Below are 14,209 nucleotides of genomic sequence, written 5' to 3' on the forward strand. Positions count from 1 at the left end.
GACCTGGCAGGGGCCTCAAAGGTCTAGTCCAGCTCCCACATTCCACAGTGATTGGCCCTAGGTAAGCCAAGACTTCAGGAATCCAGTTCCACAACAGTCCTTAAGCCCAAAGTCAGAGAGACACAATCTCAGTGTGTCAGGATGGGAAGAGAATCCAGAGACTTCTGACTCACTAGCTGTGTGACCCTGGCCAAGTCACATAACCTTTGAGTTTCCATCACCTCAGGAGATAATAATACCTGGTTTACAGTGAGGTTGTGAAGACAAAATGGTCACAGGAGGGGGTATTTAGAGCCAGACAGGACTTTACAGGTGACCTAGTTTAACTCATTTTACCGATGAAGAAACTGTGACCCAGAGTGATTAAGAGACTTGCCTAAGGTCATACAGATGGTGTCAAAGGGAAGATTTGAATCTAGCTCCTCTGCTTTTAAATCCCTAAGCAAGAAGCTTTGCGAATCTTAAAGCACCCTCTATTATTTAGGTCAGGAATGCAGAGGTATCAAACGTGCCCCTCCAGTTGTGGCCAGAACCAAATGAAGATGTTGAGTCTGACAACACTGATCCGTCCAGCCTTAGAAAGGCTCTCCTCTCGGCCATTAGAAACAACGGGTTATCGGCTTCCACCCGAACAGCCCCTGTGATAGGGGACTCCACTGAAGGAGGGAGGCCTCTCTGTAACAGGTGAAAGTTATCAGACTGCCATCACTGTCTCTCTGCGGACCCCCCTGACCCTGCTCATCCCCAATGCTGCTGCTGCTGTCCTTGGTGGTCGAGCAGCCTAATCCCTATGCCACAATGACGGCCAGCTCTGGGAGGCTCTCCCATCTGTCTTAGAGCCCCTTGCTGGTCGGGTCCCCATTGTTCAGGGCCGGGTTCTCTCTATCAGTTTGTCGTATTGAGAAATCAAGGAGATCCAGCTTAACAAAGGACACAGAGGAGAGTCACCCAGCATGGGCAGGCATGGAGGGGTCGTGATCTGCATTACTGGAGAGAACTTTCCCACGGAAGAGCTCACAGATTCATTGGCATATCAGACTATTAGTTTGCATAGTCCTTTGACGTGCATCATTGCAGAGTCCCTGTAGCCTTTTGAGACAGTCTCAGAAGATAGTGAGTGACAGAAGAAGAAACTGGGACCTGGAGAATCTTAAATAAAATCTTAGAGGGAGTTAGCCGCAAAGCCAAGGCTGAGACCCAGGTCTGATAACCCTCCCCAATGGAGGCGGGGAAAGAAGAGACCAAGCTGCAGAATAGGGGAGTGGATGCTCATTCCAACAGTGGCTGGGACTTAGAGGCTATTGGCTTCCATCCCTTCATTCTATAGATGGAGAAACTGCGGCACCCAGAAGTCAGGTGATTGCCCATGGTCAGGCAGCTACTAAGTTTTGGAGGCAGAATTCAAACCCAGTGCCCTACCCAGGTGGTGGTGAAGGGTGATGGGATTTAATGGAAAAGGCCAAAGAACATTAAAGGGCACACAGCACCTAAGGTTAAGATGCCATCCAAGCTTGCAGACACCACAATTCCTCCTCCAGCTGATTCTGAGCTTCTCCCCATCCCCCTTTGCCCTCAGTAACCCTTCCCGAAGAAGGCTATTAATGTCCAACTTCCAGCAAATTCATGGGTTTTCTAAAGGCCCTTTAATCTGGGACGTGTCACTGGGGGAGGGGGCCCGGCGCCCAGCAGATTTATGGGCCCTCGCTAGCGCACGAGTGCCCGGGAAATCGTCCACGAGGGAGGTCAGGCTCTCTATTAAAAAACCAACCAAAAATCCGAGCAAGGGAGTGATAAATCGGCCGAGGCAGCAGGATGCAATTAAGGAGTCGGCAGAAGAGGAAGGGAGGGTGGATGACCCTTGGGGAAGACCCTTGGGGGTCTTCGGGATATTTTGTTGTGGCTGGGGCTGGGGCTTCAGTGGGCTGGGACTTCCCTCCTGTCCCCCCTCATCACTCCAGTGCAATTTCTGATTACTCAGGCCTGGGCGGGCAGGATGGCTCATCACGGCCCTGTCAAGGGTGGCAGCAATTTGGCCCCATTGCTTATGGAAGGAAGATTATGGCCAACCCTCACCCACCTCTCCTCCTAACGCAGCTCCTCCTTAGCAGGAAAAGGAGCTGAGCCAAGCTCCTTGTCACTTAGTAAATAACTTGGGGGGTGCACAGGGAAACACTTGCTGATGCCTTTATGGTGTGGGGTCCGTCCAGAGCCCGAAAGGATATTGAACTGAAGGGAGGCCTTCAGAGAGCAGCTGGTTCTGTCCCCTCCCCACCTTATTTTATAGATGAGGAAACTGGAGCCAAGTTAAGTGACTTGCCTAAGGTCACACAGAAAGTAAAAGGTAAAGTTAGAATTTGAACCTGGGTCTTTTGGCTCCAAATCCAGAATTTCGCCCATTATAGAGGCAGTGAGGGGATTCAGGTCAGAAAGACTTGAATTCAAATCCAGCCTCGGACATTGACTAGCTGTGCGACCCTGAGAAAGTCACTTAACTTCTGTTTGCCTCAGTTTCCCCATCTGTAAAATGAGGATAATCATAGCACCCACCTCGCAGGGTTGTTGGGAGAATCAAATGAGATATTTGTAAAGCTCTTTGAACACTTTAAAGCACTAAATACATGTCAGAGCTGGGAAGGCCTTTAGATTTCATCTAGTCCAAACAGAAGTCAAGTACAAATTGTATTTCTTCTACAGGCCCTGAACTGCACATGATGAAACCACACAATCCTTTGGCAGTTCATTTATCATCTTGTTTGGGAGATCCCTTGACTGCAGGCAGCAGGGGCAGAAGCCAAGATGTAGGGTTCAAATCCTGCCTCTTTTCTTTTTATAGAAGTCTTTTTGTTTGTTTGTTTGTTTTAGGCGGGGCAAAAAATCCTGCCTCTTTTCCCTAAGAGAGTGACCCAGGAGGCTTTCTCTGGCATGATTGTCCTTGGCCTCAAAAGGGTCCTGGTGAGACAGGGGATGGGTCCCATGCATCTCCTCCCCAGAGCCCCTCGAACACCTCCTCCTTACTGGCTCAGGGCTGTGACCTTTGGGCTACCCAGCAACTTCACTGTGCTTGTAACCAAATATTCTTTTCCCACCTTCCTCAAGGTCCTAAGTATGGTTAGGTCAGGGGGTAGGAACTTCAAGGTCTAAGAGCCCCAGGATTAGTTCTAGCAAAGTCATTCTTCCTCTCTGACTGTCCCTCTCTTTAGCTCTGTCTGTAAAGCCTTGTGACCAGAACAAAGCAGGTCTCCATCATCGCCAAGGACTCCAGACTTTCCCATGTCCTCAGCCTGGCCAGTGTCTCACTCCCCGCCTGCCTCCCACCCCACCCAATATTCAGTTATGGAAGAAGCTTCACCTCCTCGCCTTCAATAACCCAACGGTCATCCCTCCCCCTTTGGTAGCAACTGATGGGGTCACCAAGAATTAAGAAGTTCCAGAATTATTATTCCCATTTTACAGAAGAGAAAACTGAGGCTTGCAGTAGTGAATTGACTTGTCCAAGGTTGCACTTCTAGTAACTAGCAGAGCCAGGCTCAAACCCCAGTCTTGTTTTGTGTTGTTTTGTTTTGTTTTGGTGAGGCAATTGGGGTTAAGTGACTTGCCCAGGCTCACACAGCTAGTAAGTGTTAAGTGTCTGAGGCTGGATTTGAACTCAGGTCCTCCTGACTCCAGGGCCGGTGCTCTATCCACTGTGCCACCTAGCAGACCCCAAACCCCTGTCTTGTGACTCCATGTCTCATAATCTTTCCACTTCATTGAACTCATTTCAACAAGAAGCTTTTGTTAAAAGCATATTTTAGGGGGCAGCTAGGTGTCGCAGTGGATAAAGCACCAGCCCTGGATTCAGGAGGAACCAAGTTCAAATTCAACCTCAGACATTTGATACTTACTAGCTGTGTGACCTTAGGCAAGTCACTTAACCCTCATTGCCCCACCAAAAAAAAGAAGAAGAATATTTTAAAGCCACAACATCAAACATGGGTGCACGCATGCACTCAGACACACAGACCACCCCCCCCCCTTGCCCCAGAAATAGGAAGGACACATCTTACTTGATCTCCGTTTGTCCCCCTGCCTTCCGGGCAATCTGGACCAGCTCTTTCCCGTATCTTTCTTCTGCTTGGGCCCTGGGAACAAGACAAACAGTTCCCTGAGTGGGCCTCCATAAACTTAACAGCCAGGCCCCTCCCCGACTCCTCTTGAGAGCCGGAGCCTCCAGGGCATGTGAAGAGGCCAGAATGAAGACCCAGAGAATTCCTCTTCCCCATCTTTCTTCCAGGGTCTGGCTTTAGGGCTAGCCTCCCCCACGGGAGTGTCTACAGGTGGGTCCTGAGAAGGCCTTCTCCCTAATTTGACGTCTAAAGTTCCACTAGCAGCAGCACTTTGGCATCTTGGGGATGGAAGAATCACCTCCTAAGGGGATCCCTGAGAGGGCGGGGTTGGGGGGGCGCATCATAGTAAGCCTGGGACCTCAGAATGAAAGAAGTCATTTGCTATGCAGGCTATTATAAAGATGAGGAAGAACCAGTCAGTCAGTCAACAGATGTTTAATTAATGCTTACTATGGGCCAGGCAGGTTCTATACTAAGCACTGGAAGACAAAGAAAATCAGAAACAGAGCCACTGCCTTTAAGCAAGGCCCATGCAAAAAAAAAAAATTGTAAAAAAAAATCTATGGGAGGTACATAAAAACTATGTGCAAAAACAATGTATATAAAAATTTGAGTGGGAGGTAATTTCAGAGGGAAGGCAATAGTGGGGGTGGGGGGGACAAGAAAAGGCAGAAGGTGGGGTCAAGCTGAGTCTTGAATGAGGCCAGTGATGACAGGAGATAAGGGTGAGCAGGGAGAGCTTTCTAGGCTATGGAAAAGGTCCTGAGAATAGGACAACAATAATAATTGTTACAGCAATGATAATAATGGCTTGTATTTATATAGTGCTTTAAGATTGGCAAAGCTCAGGGCAGCTAGGTGGGGCAGTGGATAAAGTACTGGCCCTGGATTCAGGAGGTCCTGAGTTCAAATCCAGCCTCAGACACTTGACAATTACTAGCTGTGTGACCCTGGGCAAGTCACTTAGCCCCCATTGCCCTGAAAGAAAAAAAGAAAAAAGAAAAGATTTGCAAAGCTCTTTGCACAGGTTAACTCATTTGAGGCAGAACATGCCAGGCTTCACAGTTTTTTGGGTTATCCTCTCTGGAGTCTGAATTCACTCCCAAATCAGGAGACCTATGTCCTATTTCTGCCACTAACCGGCTGTGTGACCTTGGCCGAGTCACTTCCCTATGGGCAGTTTAGATTTTTTACATGGTCTTTACAATTCCTTCCAACACCAGAATTGGATGACTGTGAAATCAGACTGAACAACGAGGTCTCCTTTGCAAAGCACTCATTCTCATCTTAGAGCCCAAGAAGATGGGAGATGGAAGGGACCTTAAAAATCGTTTGGATGAGGAGTTCTGTCACAGACCCTCGGCTGGCCTGGTGAAGCCCACGGATCCCTTCTCAGAACAATCCGGGTTTGTTTTTTCATTCCTGCTTGAAGGAAATGCTAAGTTCCGGTTAAAGGTTAATGAAAATGAATATGTATTTTTTTCCTAGCCAGGTTCACTGACCCCCTGAAGTCTATTCTCAGACCCCATTGGGGTCCATGGACCCCAGGTTAACAAGCCCTGATCTGGACCAAATTTCTGAGAAGTGAGTGCCCTAAAACTGGGCCACTTCCTCCCAATGCAGAGTGCTTTTCACCCCAGGACAGCTGGAAGACTGGTGGGCTCAGTAAGTCCTGCCCTCTCCTGAACTCTCGCCTTCAACACCGAGCCCCAGGCTCCCGGGTATGTGACCCCCGTGTCTGCCAGCCGGTCTGTAAGCATTAGTACCCACAGGGTTCCAGGCTAGGCCCTGAGGATACAAAAAGAGCCAAAGGACCGTCCCTGCCCGCAAGGAGGCCCTCACTTCCTCAATGGCTCCTTCCTCAGGTGCTCCATCTCCACTTCCCCAAGCCAGGTTCTGTTATGGAACTGAAAGGAGCGGCTTGGGGCCAGCAGTCTGAGCCGGGGGCCAGAGTCAGAGGCTGAGCCCGATCCCCCAAAGTCTCAGGCTGGGGAGCATCTCATTTAGTCAAGGAGCAAACCCAGTCATCGTCTTCATTAAGGAGAATGGCAATCAGCTGCCAAAGGGTGGTAAGGATTTGGGGGGAGGAGGAGCCTGTGCATGAGACTGTGGGTCTGTGAGGGTGAGAGGGGCCCTTTGTCTCCCATACAGAGACAGCCCCTGGACTGGGCGCAGGAAGCAGTAGCCCCGCCCGAATGGGAGCCAGAGACTCTGGGAGGGAGGGAAGACCCCATGGAGCCACAGAACATCATGGACCGTCTTGGACCCAGGTCAGACAGACAGACAGACACAAAGAGAGAGATACAGAGATAGACAGACAGTGGGGAGAGAGAGGGAGAGAAGGAGAGACAGAGACAGAGAGACTGGACAAAGAGAGATAAACACAGAGGGAGCCCAGCCAGCCAGGACTGAGCCACCTCTGCAGCTAAGAAAGCAAGAAGGGAAGCTACTGATCTAGCCCTGAGCGTCTCTTCCCCTGGCAGCTCCCTTCTACAGGGGAGCTTCACACAGAGTTTAAAAATAACTGTATAAAAATACACGTGGGCTCAACACAATCATACCTGCAGACCCGCAAACTCTTGTGCGCTCTCTCTCTCTCTCTCTCTCTCTCTCTCTCTCTCTCTCTCTCTCTCTCTCTCTCTCTCTCTCTCTCACACACACACACACACACACACACCCCTGTGCACCTTTGCCCCTCCAAGTCCTTCAGCCAAACTCTCCCACAACCTCAGAGATCCCCTGGTCCCACTCCCTCATTTTTCAGAAGAAGAAACAAAGCTCGAGAGAGACAAAGTGACTTGTCTTGGGTCACGTGGCTTATAAGCAACACAGCCCAGATTCGAATTGAGGTCCTCAGATGAGCTACATTTTCCTAATGAATCATAATTCCCCTTTCCCCCTAGTGTTTGAAGGTGAGGTGGCATCATGGACGGTCCAGGCTTGGCAACAGGAAGACTGGACTTTGAATCCTGCCTCAGACATTTGCCGTGCGACCCTTAATTGCTTTCAGCCTCAGTTTCTTCATCTATAAAAGGGGGATAGTAACAGCGGCTTATAGAGTCCTTGTAGGGAGCAAATCAAACGAGACAATGTAGGAAAAGCACTTTGCAAACCTCAAAATACTATTTGAAGGCTAGTTGTTTATGATGATAGTGACTTTTGTTGTTGTTATTGTTATTATTATTATTCCAAAGTGCTCCTGAGAGGTCTATGCTTTGAGTATTTATTTCACTGATTTTCATATAAGGACACAAAGAAATAGAGTGATTGGTCCAAGGTCACAGACTCTCACAGGAAGGATGCCCATAAATAGTGTTAGGAAGAACTGAGGTCTGAGCCCAGGGAGATTTCCTAACTCCAGATCCAGGGCGTTCTCTGTCACACAAACACAAGCTCTCTCATCCACAAACACTGCCACAGGTCAACTCACAGCCTCACTGACTTTCACACACACAAACACACAAGGATTCACATAGACAGGTGGGCTCGTCCCCAGGGATTCATTCATTCACCCTCAAGCTGTGTAAGGCTCACACCTATAAACTCACCCAGATTCAAGTAGGATGCTGTACACACTCACACACACATTCACCCTCACCCTCACCACGCACTCTCTTACACACACACTCTCATACACATACACACTCACACACACACAATACACACACACACACACACAGGGCCCTCTCCAATACAAGGACGTGATGCCCAGGCTGTCATCCTCACACTCACATACTCCCTATGTCCTCAGGACCCGCCCCACCCCCTCCTCTTAATGCAAATGGGCTCAGGCTGGCTGACAAGCTGCCCGCCTCCAGCGGCCTCCTCACATGCCAGCACACCTTGCCTGGGTGCCTCGGAGCCCTTGGCACCGCCCCGCTCCTGCCGGTTCTCAGATCTATTGACAATTCCAGTGATGCGACCAGGGCCAGGAGAGACTCCCCTCCATGGCTGGCTGGGACTGTGGTCCTGCTGTTTCTGTGCCCAGACTGGGCCACGAGCTGCAGCCACCTCTTCTGGTGCCTCTGCGGTCCACCTTGGCCTTGACCTTGACCCACTTTCTGGGGAGAGCATCACACCATCCCCACAGCCCCTCTCACCTTTGCTTCAGCAGGTCCTCCACATCCTTACACATCTTCCTCCCATCCAGCAGCCGCTGCAGAAGGTTCTCATAGCCGGTATGGGCTGTGAACTCCTTACACTGAAAAAGATAAAAGCACCAGCTCCAGACTCAGAAATACCACCCTGGCAGGGGCAGGGGGGAATGGGCCAGTGAGGGACCCCGGTGTGGAGGTGTGGACCCCAGGTTCTCTAAAGGGGAGGTGAAGGAGGCATCGCTAGATGTCCCTCTCTGGGGTCCAGGAGAATGGCCCTTTGCACTCGACTCTGAGAGGGCTGCTGTTTGCCCCCTAAATGTCCCGGGTCTAGGGGCACGACTGACCAGTTCAGAACAAAAGCAGTTTCCCTGGTCGCTAAGGTAGCTGACACGGAGGACTTGAACCCCTCTGGATACCTAGGTCACTTGAGGAGTAGGGGAGGGGCAGTCTCGGCAGGATCTGCATCCTTTCACCCACGCTTGCTTCCTCAGGTAAAGCTCCCTAAACCTGGGAGGCCAGTTGGGCATGGGGGAAAACACACAGGCACAAAGTGAAGTCCCCACTGCCTCTTCTTAGAATGCACCTCTCCCCCCACAGGCAAAAAATAACAGGATGCTTTGGTCATAGATTTAGAACCGGAAATGACCCCAGAGACTAGTCAGTCAACATGCATTTACTACTAGGGAAGGGAATATAATGCCCACTATGTGCCAGGCACTGTGCTAAGCACTTTAAAATATTATCTCATTTAATCCTCTCAGCAACCCTCCAACATAGGCAGGTGGGTCCTCATTTTACAATTGGGGAAACTGAGGCAAACAGAGATTAAGTGATTTACCCAGGGTCACACAGCTATTGTCTGAGGCTGGATTTGAACTCAGGTCTTCCTGAGTCCAGGCCCAGGGCTCTGTACACTATGGCATCACCTAGCGCCAATACCTTCCTGACACAGAGGTCACAATGAAAGTGAAAACAGTTCCTGCCTCTAGAGGCTTACAATCTAATGGGAGAGATAACGTGCAAACCAGATGGATACAGTAGATGGAGGATAACCTAACACCAGAAAGCGCCTTCAGCAGGGAAACTGAGGGAGACCTCCTTCAGAAGGTGGGATTGGGGCTGGAAGCTGAGGGTGGGTGGTGAGGAGCAAGAACATTCTAGGCGCACAGTGGGGAGGTAAATTGTCTTGTTTGGAGAACATCGAGGGGGTCAGTCTGGCTAGATTGGGTGACTGGATGGGGCACCAAGCCTGGACTCAGGAAGACCTGAGTTCAAATCCAGCCTCAGAGACTTCCTAGCTGTGTGACCCTGGGCAAGTCACTTAACCCTGTTTGCCTCGGTTTCCTCATCTATAAAGTGGGGATAGCGATAGGATCTGTCTCCCAGGGTTGTTGTGAGGACAAAATGAGATATTTGTAAACCTCTTTGCAAACCTTAGAGCACTATAGAAATACTAATTATCACCGTCATCATTGTTACTGTTTAGTGCATGGGGAAATAGAAGCCTCATAAGCTTAGCTGGTTTTCTTACAAGCAAACAGGTGCTGGAGGCAGAGTCAAAATTCAAGCCCATGTCCTCTGACTCGGAATCTAGTATCTAATGCAAGGAAGGAAAAAGGACAGGATGCCCTCTGAACAGCTGACTACACCCCTGCACCCCCACAGCTTAGCCACCAACTAGGCCCCCTGTACCCCACAGCTGAGCCGCCAACTAGGCCCCCTGCACCCCCACAGCTGAGCCGCCGACTAGGCCCTCTGCACCCCCACAGCTGAGCCGCCGACTAGGCCCCCTGCACCCCCACAGCTGAGCCGCCGACTAGGCCCCCTGCACCCCCACAGCTGAGCCGCCGACTAGGCCCCCTGCACCCCCACAGCTGAGCCGCCAACTAGGCCCCCTGCACCCCCACAGCTGAGCAGACAAGTAGACCCCCTGTACCCCCCGCCCCGGCTAAGCAGACAACTAGGTCCCCGCACCCTCAAAAGACAGCCCGCTACACCACCCCTGACACATAGTCCTTCAGCTCCTCTGGGAAGGAGGAGCCACTTCCTCTGCGAGGAGCTGCCATCCTCCTCCTGAAGAATTCTTACCATTGGGGAAGAAAGAAAAGCCGTCCTTTCCATCAAGCCTCCATCTGCTCCTTCATAACTTCCACCCATCCCTTCTGCTCTCCCTTCTGGAGCCAGAGCAAGTGTAATCACCCACCATGATGCCCCTTTGAGCCAGCTCCTCTGAAGTGGACTTCAGGCCCTTTGCCACCCTGATTGTCTTCTTCCAGACTGCACACACACACACACACACACACACACACACACACACACACACTCGGGGAACCTGGTTCCCTGTGTAAGAACATCAACAACATCCCATCCCATCCCATCCCATCCCATCGTTGCCCCTATAGCCTCCAGGGCCTTAGGCACATCTTCCCCTGTGGAAGACTCTTGGTCAGACACAAACCAGAACCACACAAGAGGGACCTCACGGGATAAGAGGATGGTCGTTAGAAAGGACCTTAGTTGTCAATGAGTCCAACTCCCAGTTTTTACAGGGAAGGAAACTGAGTGACTTGCTGAATGTGCCACAGCCGGCCAGTCAGCCCCAGAGCAGGGGCGGCCCCTCCAATGAGATCACAGACAATTCCCAGTAGCAATTTCGGATAGATAGAGACACTGAGGCTGAGGGAGGTTGGCAGCCTCTGCCTCAACTTCTCTTATTTAGGCTCTGAGCCAAAGACCAAGGAGAAAGTCAAAACAAGCCCTTCTCCTTGTCTGCCAACCCTTATCTACAAGCACGGCCCACAGTCGTTGCCAGTTCTTTATTTCTTCAGCATTTCTTGTGCTACCACTAACCCCCTTAATCAGCCCAAAAGGCCACAACAACTTCCTGTCTGTTGGGTAGAAAGTAACACCTCCAGCATCTAGCTGACCCCACAGACCAAAGAAAATATGACATCGGAACCCTTTAATACCCTCCACTCTGACCAGGAGAGAGCAGGCAGGGGCCAGCCCACGGTGGATAGAAATATCACAAGTCTCTAGTGTCCCAGCCATGTCATCTGGAACAGAGGGGCCCCTTGCTCTTCCTCTACAAAAGAGGAAACTGAGTCTCAGAGAGAGGATGGGCCTGGATCAAGTTTAGACTTTAACCCAGGTCTCCTGATTCTTGTTACTAAGCCAATACAAGTGCCCTGACCTGTAGGCCAGAAGACCTGTGCTTGAACCTGAGTCTCAACTTCTGACTTGGTGAAATGAGGAGTTTGGTCTAGACAGCCTTCCAGCACTCTCCCAGCTCTGAGATCCAAGATCCTGGGCTTGGGAGCAAGTCCAGCAGAGAGTATGACTGAATTTCCCCCAACTTCCCTCCATCCCAAGCAGCCCAACTAATGGCCCCCAGGGGGGCCTGGAGGGGGGCCTGCCCTCTGCCCCAACTGACCCTTAGAGAAAGGGAAGAAAACCACACCTACATTGGCCATTTCCAGAGTGAATGAGGAGAGGCAGGAACGGTCTTCAGAAAAATCTCCTGCCCACCTGCCTCCCAGCTGTCCGGGCTTGGAGTGGGGGGATCCGGGAATCCTATCTCAGGGGAGCAGCATCAGAAGACATCCTATGGCCAAGACTTCAGGAAGAGGCAATGAAGGCAAATGACCCACAGTCACGGATGACTAGGCCATTCCAAGGAAGTGTGGTCCTCTCCTGAGTAAGAATAGCTCATGATGCCCCTGCCCACAGTGTTTCTCTTCCCTTTTCCCTCTCACCTCCCCCTTCCTACCTAGCCAGCCCTTCACCTCCACTTGCTCAGGGTCCGCTTTAAGATCTGCCTCTTCTAGGCTGCCTGATCTGATTTCTCCAGTCCATACTGACCTTCCCACTCACAGGAACCGTGAGCTGAGATGGTCCTTTGAGAACATCCCCCTTATCACTCATCACGACCATTTTACAGTTGAAGAAACTGAGGTCTGGAGAAGGAAAAGGACTTCGGATCCTACCATCATTGGACCATAGATTTAGAGCTAAAGGGATCTTAGACAGAACACTGGGCCTGGAGTCAGGAAGACCTGAATTCAAATTCAGCCTCAGGCACTTATGAGCTAAGTGATCCTGGACAAGTCACTTAACCCCTATTGGCGTCAGTTTCCTCATCTGTAAAATGGAGGTAATATAGCACCTCCTTCCAGGGTTGTCAAGAGGACCAAATGAGATAATGTCAAATCAAGAAACATTTATTAAGCGTTTACTCTATGCCAGGCACTGTGCTAAACCCTGACAACAGTCATGGAAAGAATGAGGGAAGACAAGACTCAGAAAAGGAAACTGAAAAGGACAATGGGGAGAGGGGGAGGGATGTGGTCAAGAAAGTCCCTTGGAGAGTCAGGACAGCAGTCAGTAGCAGAGCCAGAATTTGAACCTAGATCCCTTGATTCCAAATCTATTTCCCTTTCCATGAGGGTACGTGATCTCAGCACTTCATCATACTCCCTTTTATTATTATTGTTGTACTGTTTCACACCTGGAAGCCTTTCTCCCCAATAAGTGGCTAGGGAGCAGACTTCATGTTTCTTCTCTTGTCTTCCCTAAAGCACCTGAGGAAGGTTGGGGAAAACTGTGGGCACTGAGAGAGAGCGAGAAAGAGACCAAGAGAGGCCAAAACAGAGACAGACAGACAGACAGAGACAGACAGAGTGAGACAGACAGACAGACAGAGAGGCAGAGACAGAGAGATAGAGAGACAAAGAGAAAGACAGAGAGAAAAAAAGATGGAGAGAGGAGAAACAGATTAAGAGAGAAGAGAGAAAGGCAGCTATGTGGCACAGTGGATAGAGCACCGGCCCTGGGTTCAGGAGGACCTGAGTTCAAATCCGGCCTCAGACACTTGACACGTACTAGTTGTGTGACCCTGGGCAAGTCACTTAACCCCAGTTGCCTCCCCAAAAAAAGAGAGAAGAGAGAGAGGAGAGACACAGAGAAAGACAGAGAGAGAGGGAGAGGGGGAGGAAAGAAGGAAGGAAGGAAGGAAGGAAGGAAGGAAGGAAGGAAGGAAGGCAGGCAGGCAGGCAGGAAGGAAGGAAGGAAGGAAGGAAGGAAGGAAGGAAGGAAGGAAGGAAGGAAGGAAGGAAGGAAGGAAGGAAGGAAGGAAGGAAGAAGTGCCGTATCATTACAAGAACACCTCTCTTTTCTCAGGCACACTTGGGCACCTGAGTGAATTCCTCTGGGAGTGAATCACTTTTGCCAACCAGTGAGCAACAAGTATTGACAGTAGTTCTGTTCTGACTGCAAAGAAGGCATGAAGGTGCAGTGGAAACAACCATTTGAGTCAGAGTAGTCATGGCCAGGCTCTAGTCAAGTAACCTCAGTTTCTTCATTTGCAAAGTGAAGGGGTTTGACTGGGTGAGTGGTTCCCAACCTGTAAGCTCAGCATCCCTGGGGGAGGGTTTGCAGAGCTACTGAAAGGGTCCATACACACCCCCAGTGGGATCATTTTAATCTTCATTTAGCTCAGAAAAAATATCTAGCAGGAATGAATGAAAAAGAATTTATTGATCCCTTCCTATAGACCTAGCACTTAAGATACATATGCAAAAGACAGTCCCAGGCTCAAGAAGCTTATATTCTAATGGAGGAAACCATAGAGAGAAGGGAGTGGTGGCTAGAGTGGGACAATTGGGCCTGACAAGTCACAGAGATGATGAGTACAAAAATAAAGCAATACCATGGCTCTTTAATGTGAGCATTTGCACGATTTACTAACGTGCAAAGGGGCCCTTCATATTTAAAAAGTGTGGTTATCACTGGACCAGATCTCAGGATTTAAGATTCAGAGCTGTATAGGGCCTTAGAGAGCATCTGGATGATTTGCTTGAATGAGTGGAGTAGTCATTAATAAGACAACATTAACTTAAAGGACTTCTCTAGTGGAGTGCCCCAGAAATCTGTCCCTGGAGCACTCCACTAGAGACTTGGATAAAGGTGTAGAAAGCACACTTATCAAATTTTCAAATAACTCAGAGA

At 50.1% G+C, this 14,209-nt stretch overlaps 1 protein-coding gene across 1 annotated transcript in view; it reads right to left on the reverse strand.

Annotated features, from left to right (window-relative positions):
- The window catches only part of PSTPIP1 (proline-serine-threonine phosphatase interacting protein 1), a 102,979-nt gene that overhangs the window by 40,759 nt on the left and 48,011 nt on the right, over nt 1-14,209 (reverse strand). Inside the window, exons 2-3 of the mRNA XM_043980696.1 lie at nt 8,207-8,307; nt 4,047-4,121 (exon numbers count right to left, since the gene is read on the reverse strand). Coding sequence (XP_043836631.1) covers nt 4,047-4,121; nt 8,207-8,307 — 176 coding nt within the window. The remainder of the gene's footprint in view (nt 1-4,046; nt 4,122-8,206; nt 8,308-14,209) is intronic.

The sequence above is a fragment of the Dromiciops gliroides genome, chromosome 2 (assembly GCF_019393635.1).
Source record: "Dromiciops gliroides isolate mDroGli1 chromosome 2, mDroGli1.pri, whole genome shotgun sequence".
In the NCBI taxonomy this organism is placed as follows: Eukaryota; Metazoa; Chordata; class Mammalia; order Microbiotheria; family Microbiotheriidae; genus Dromiciops; species Dromiciops gliroides.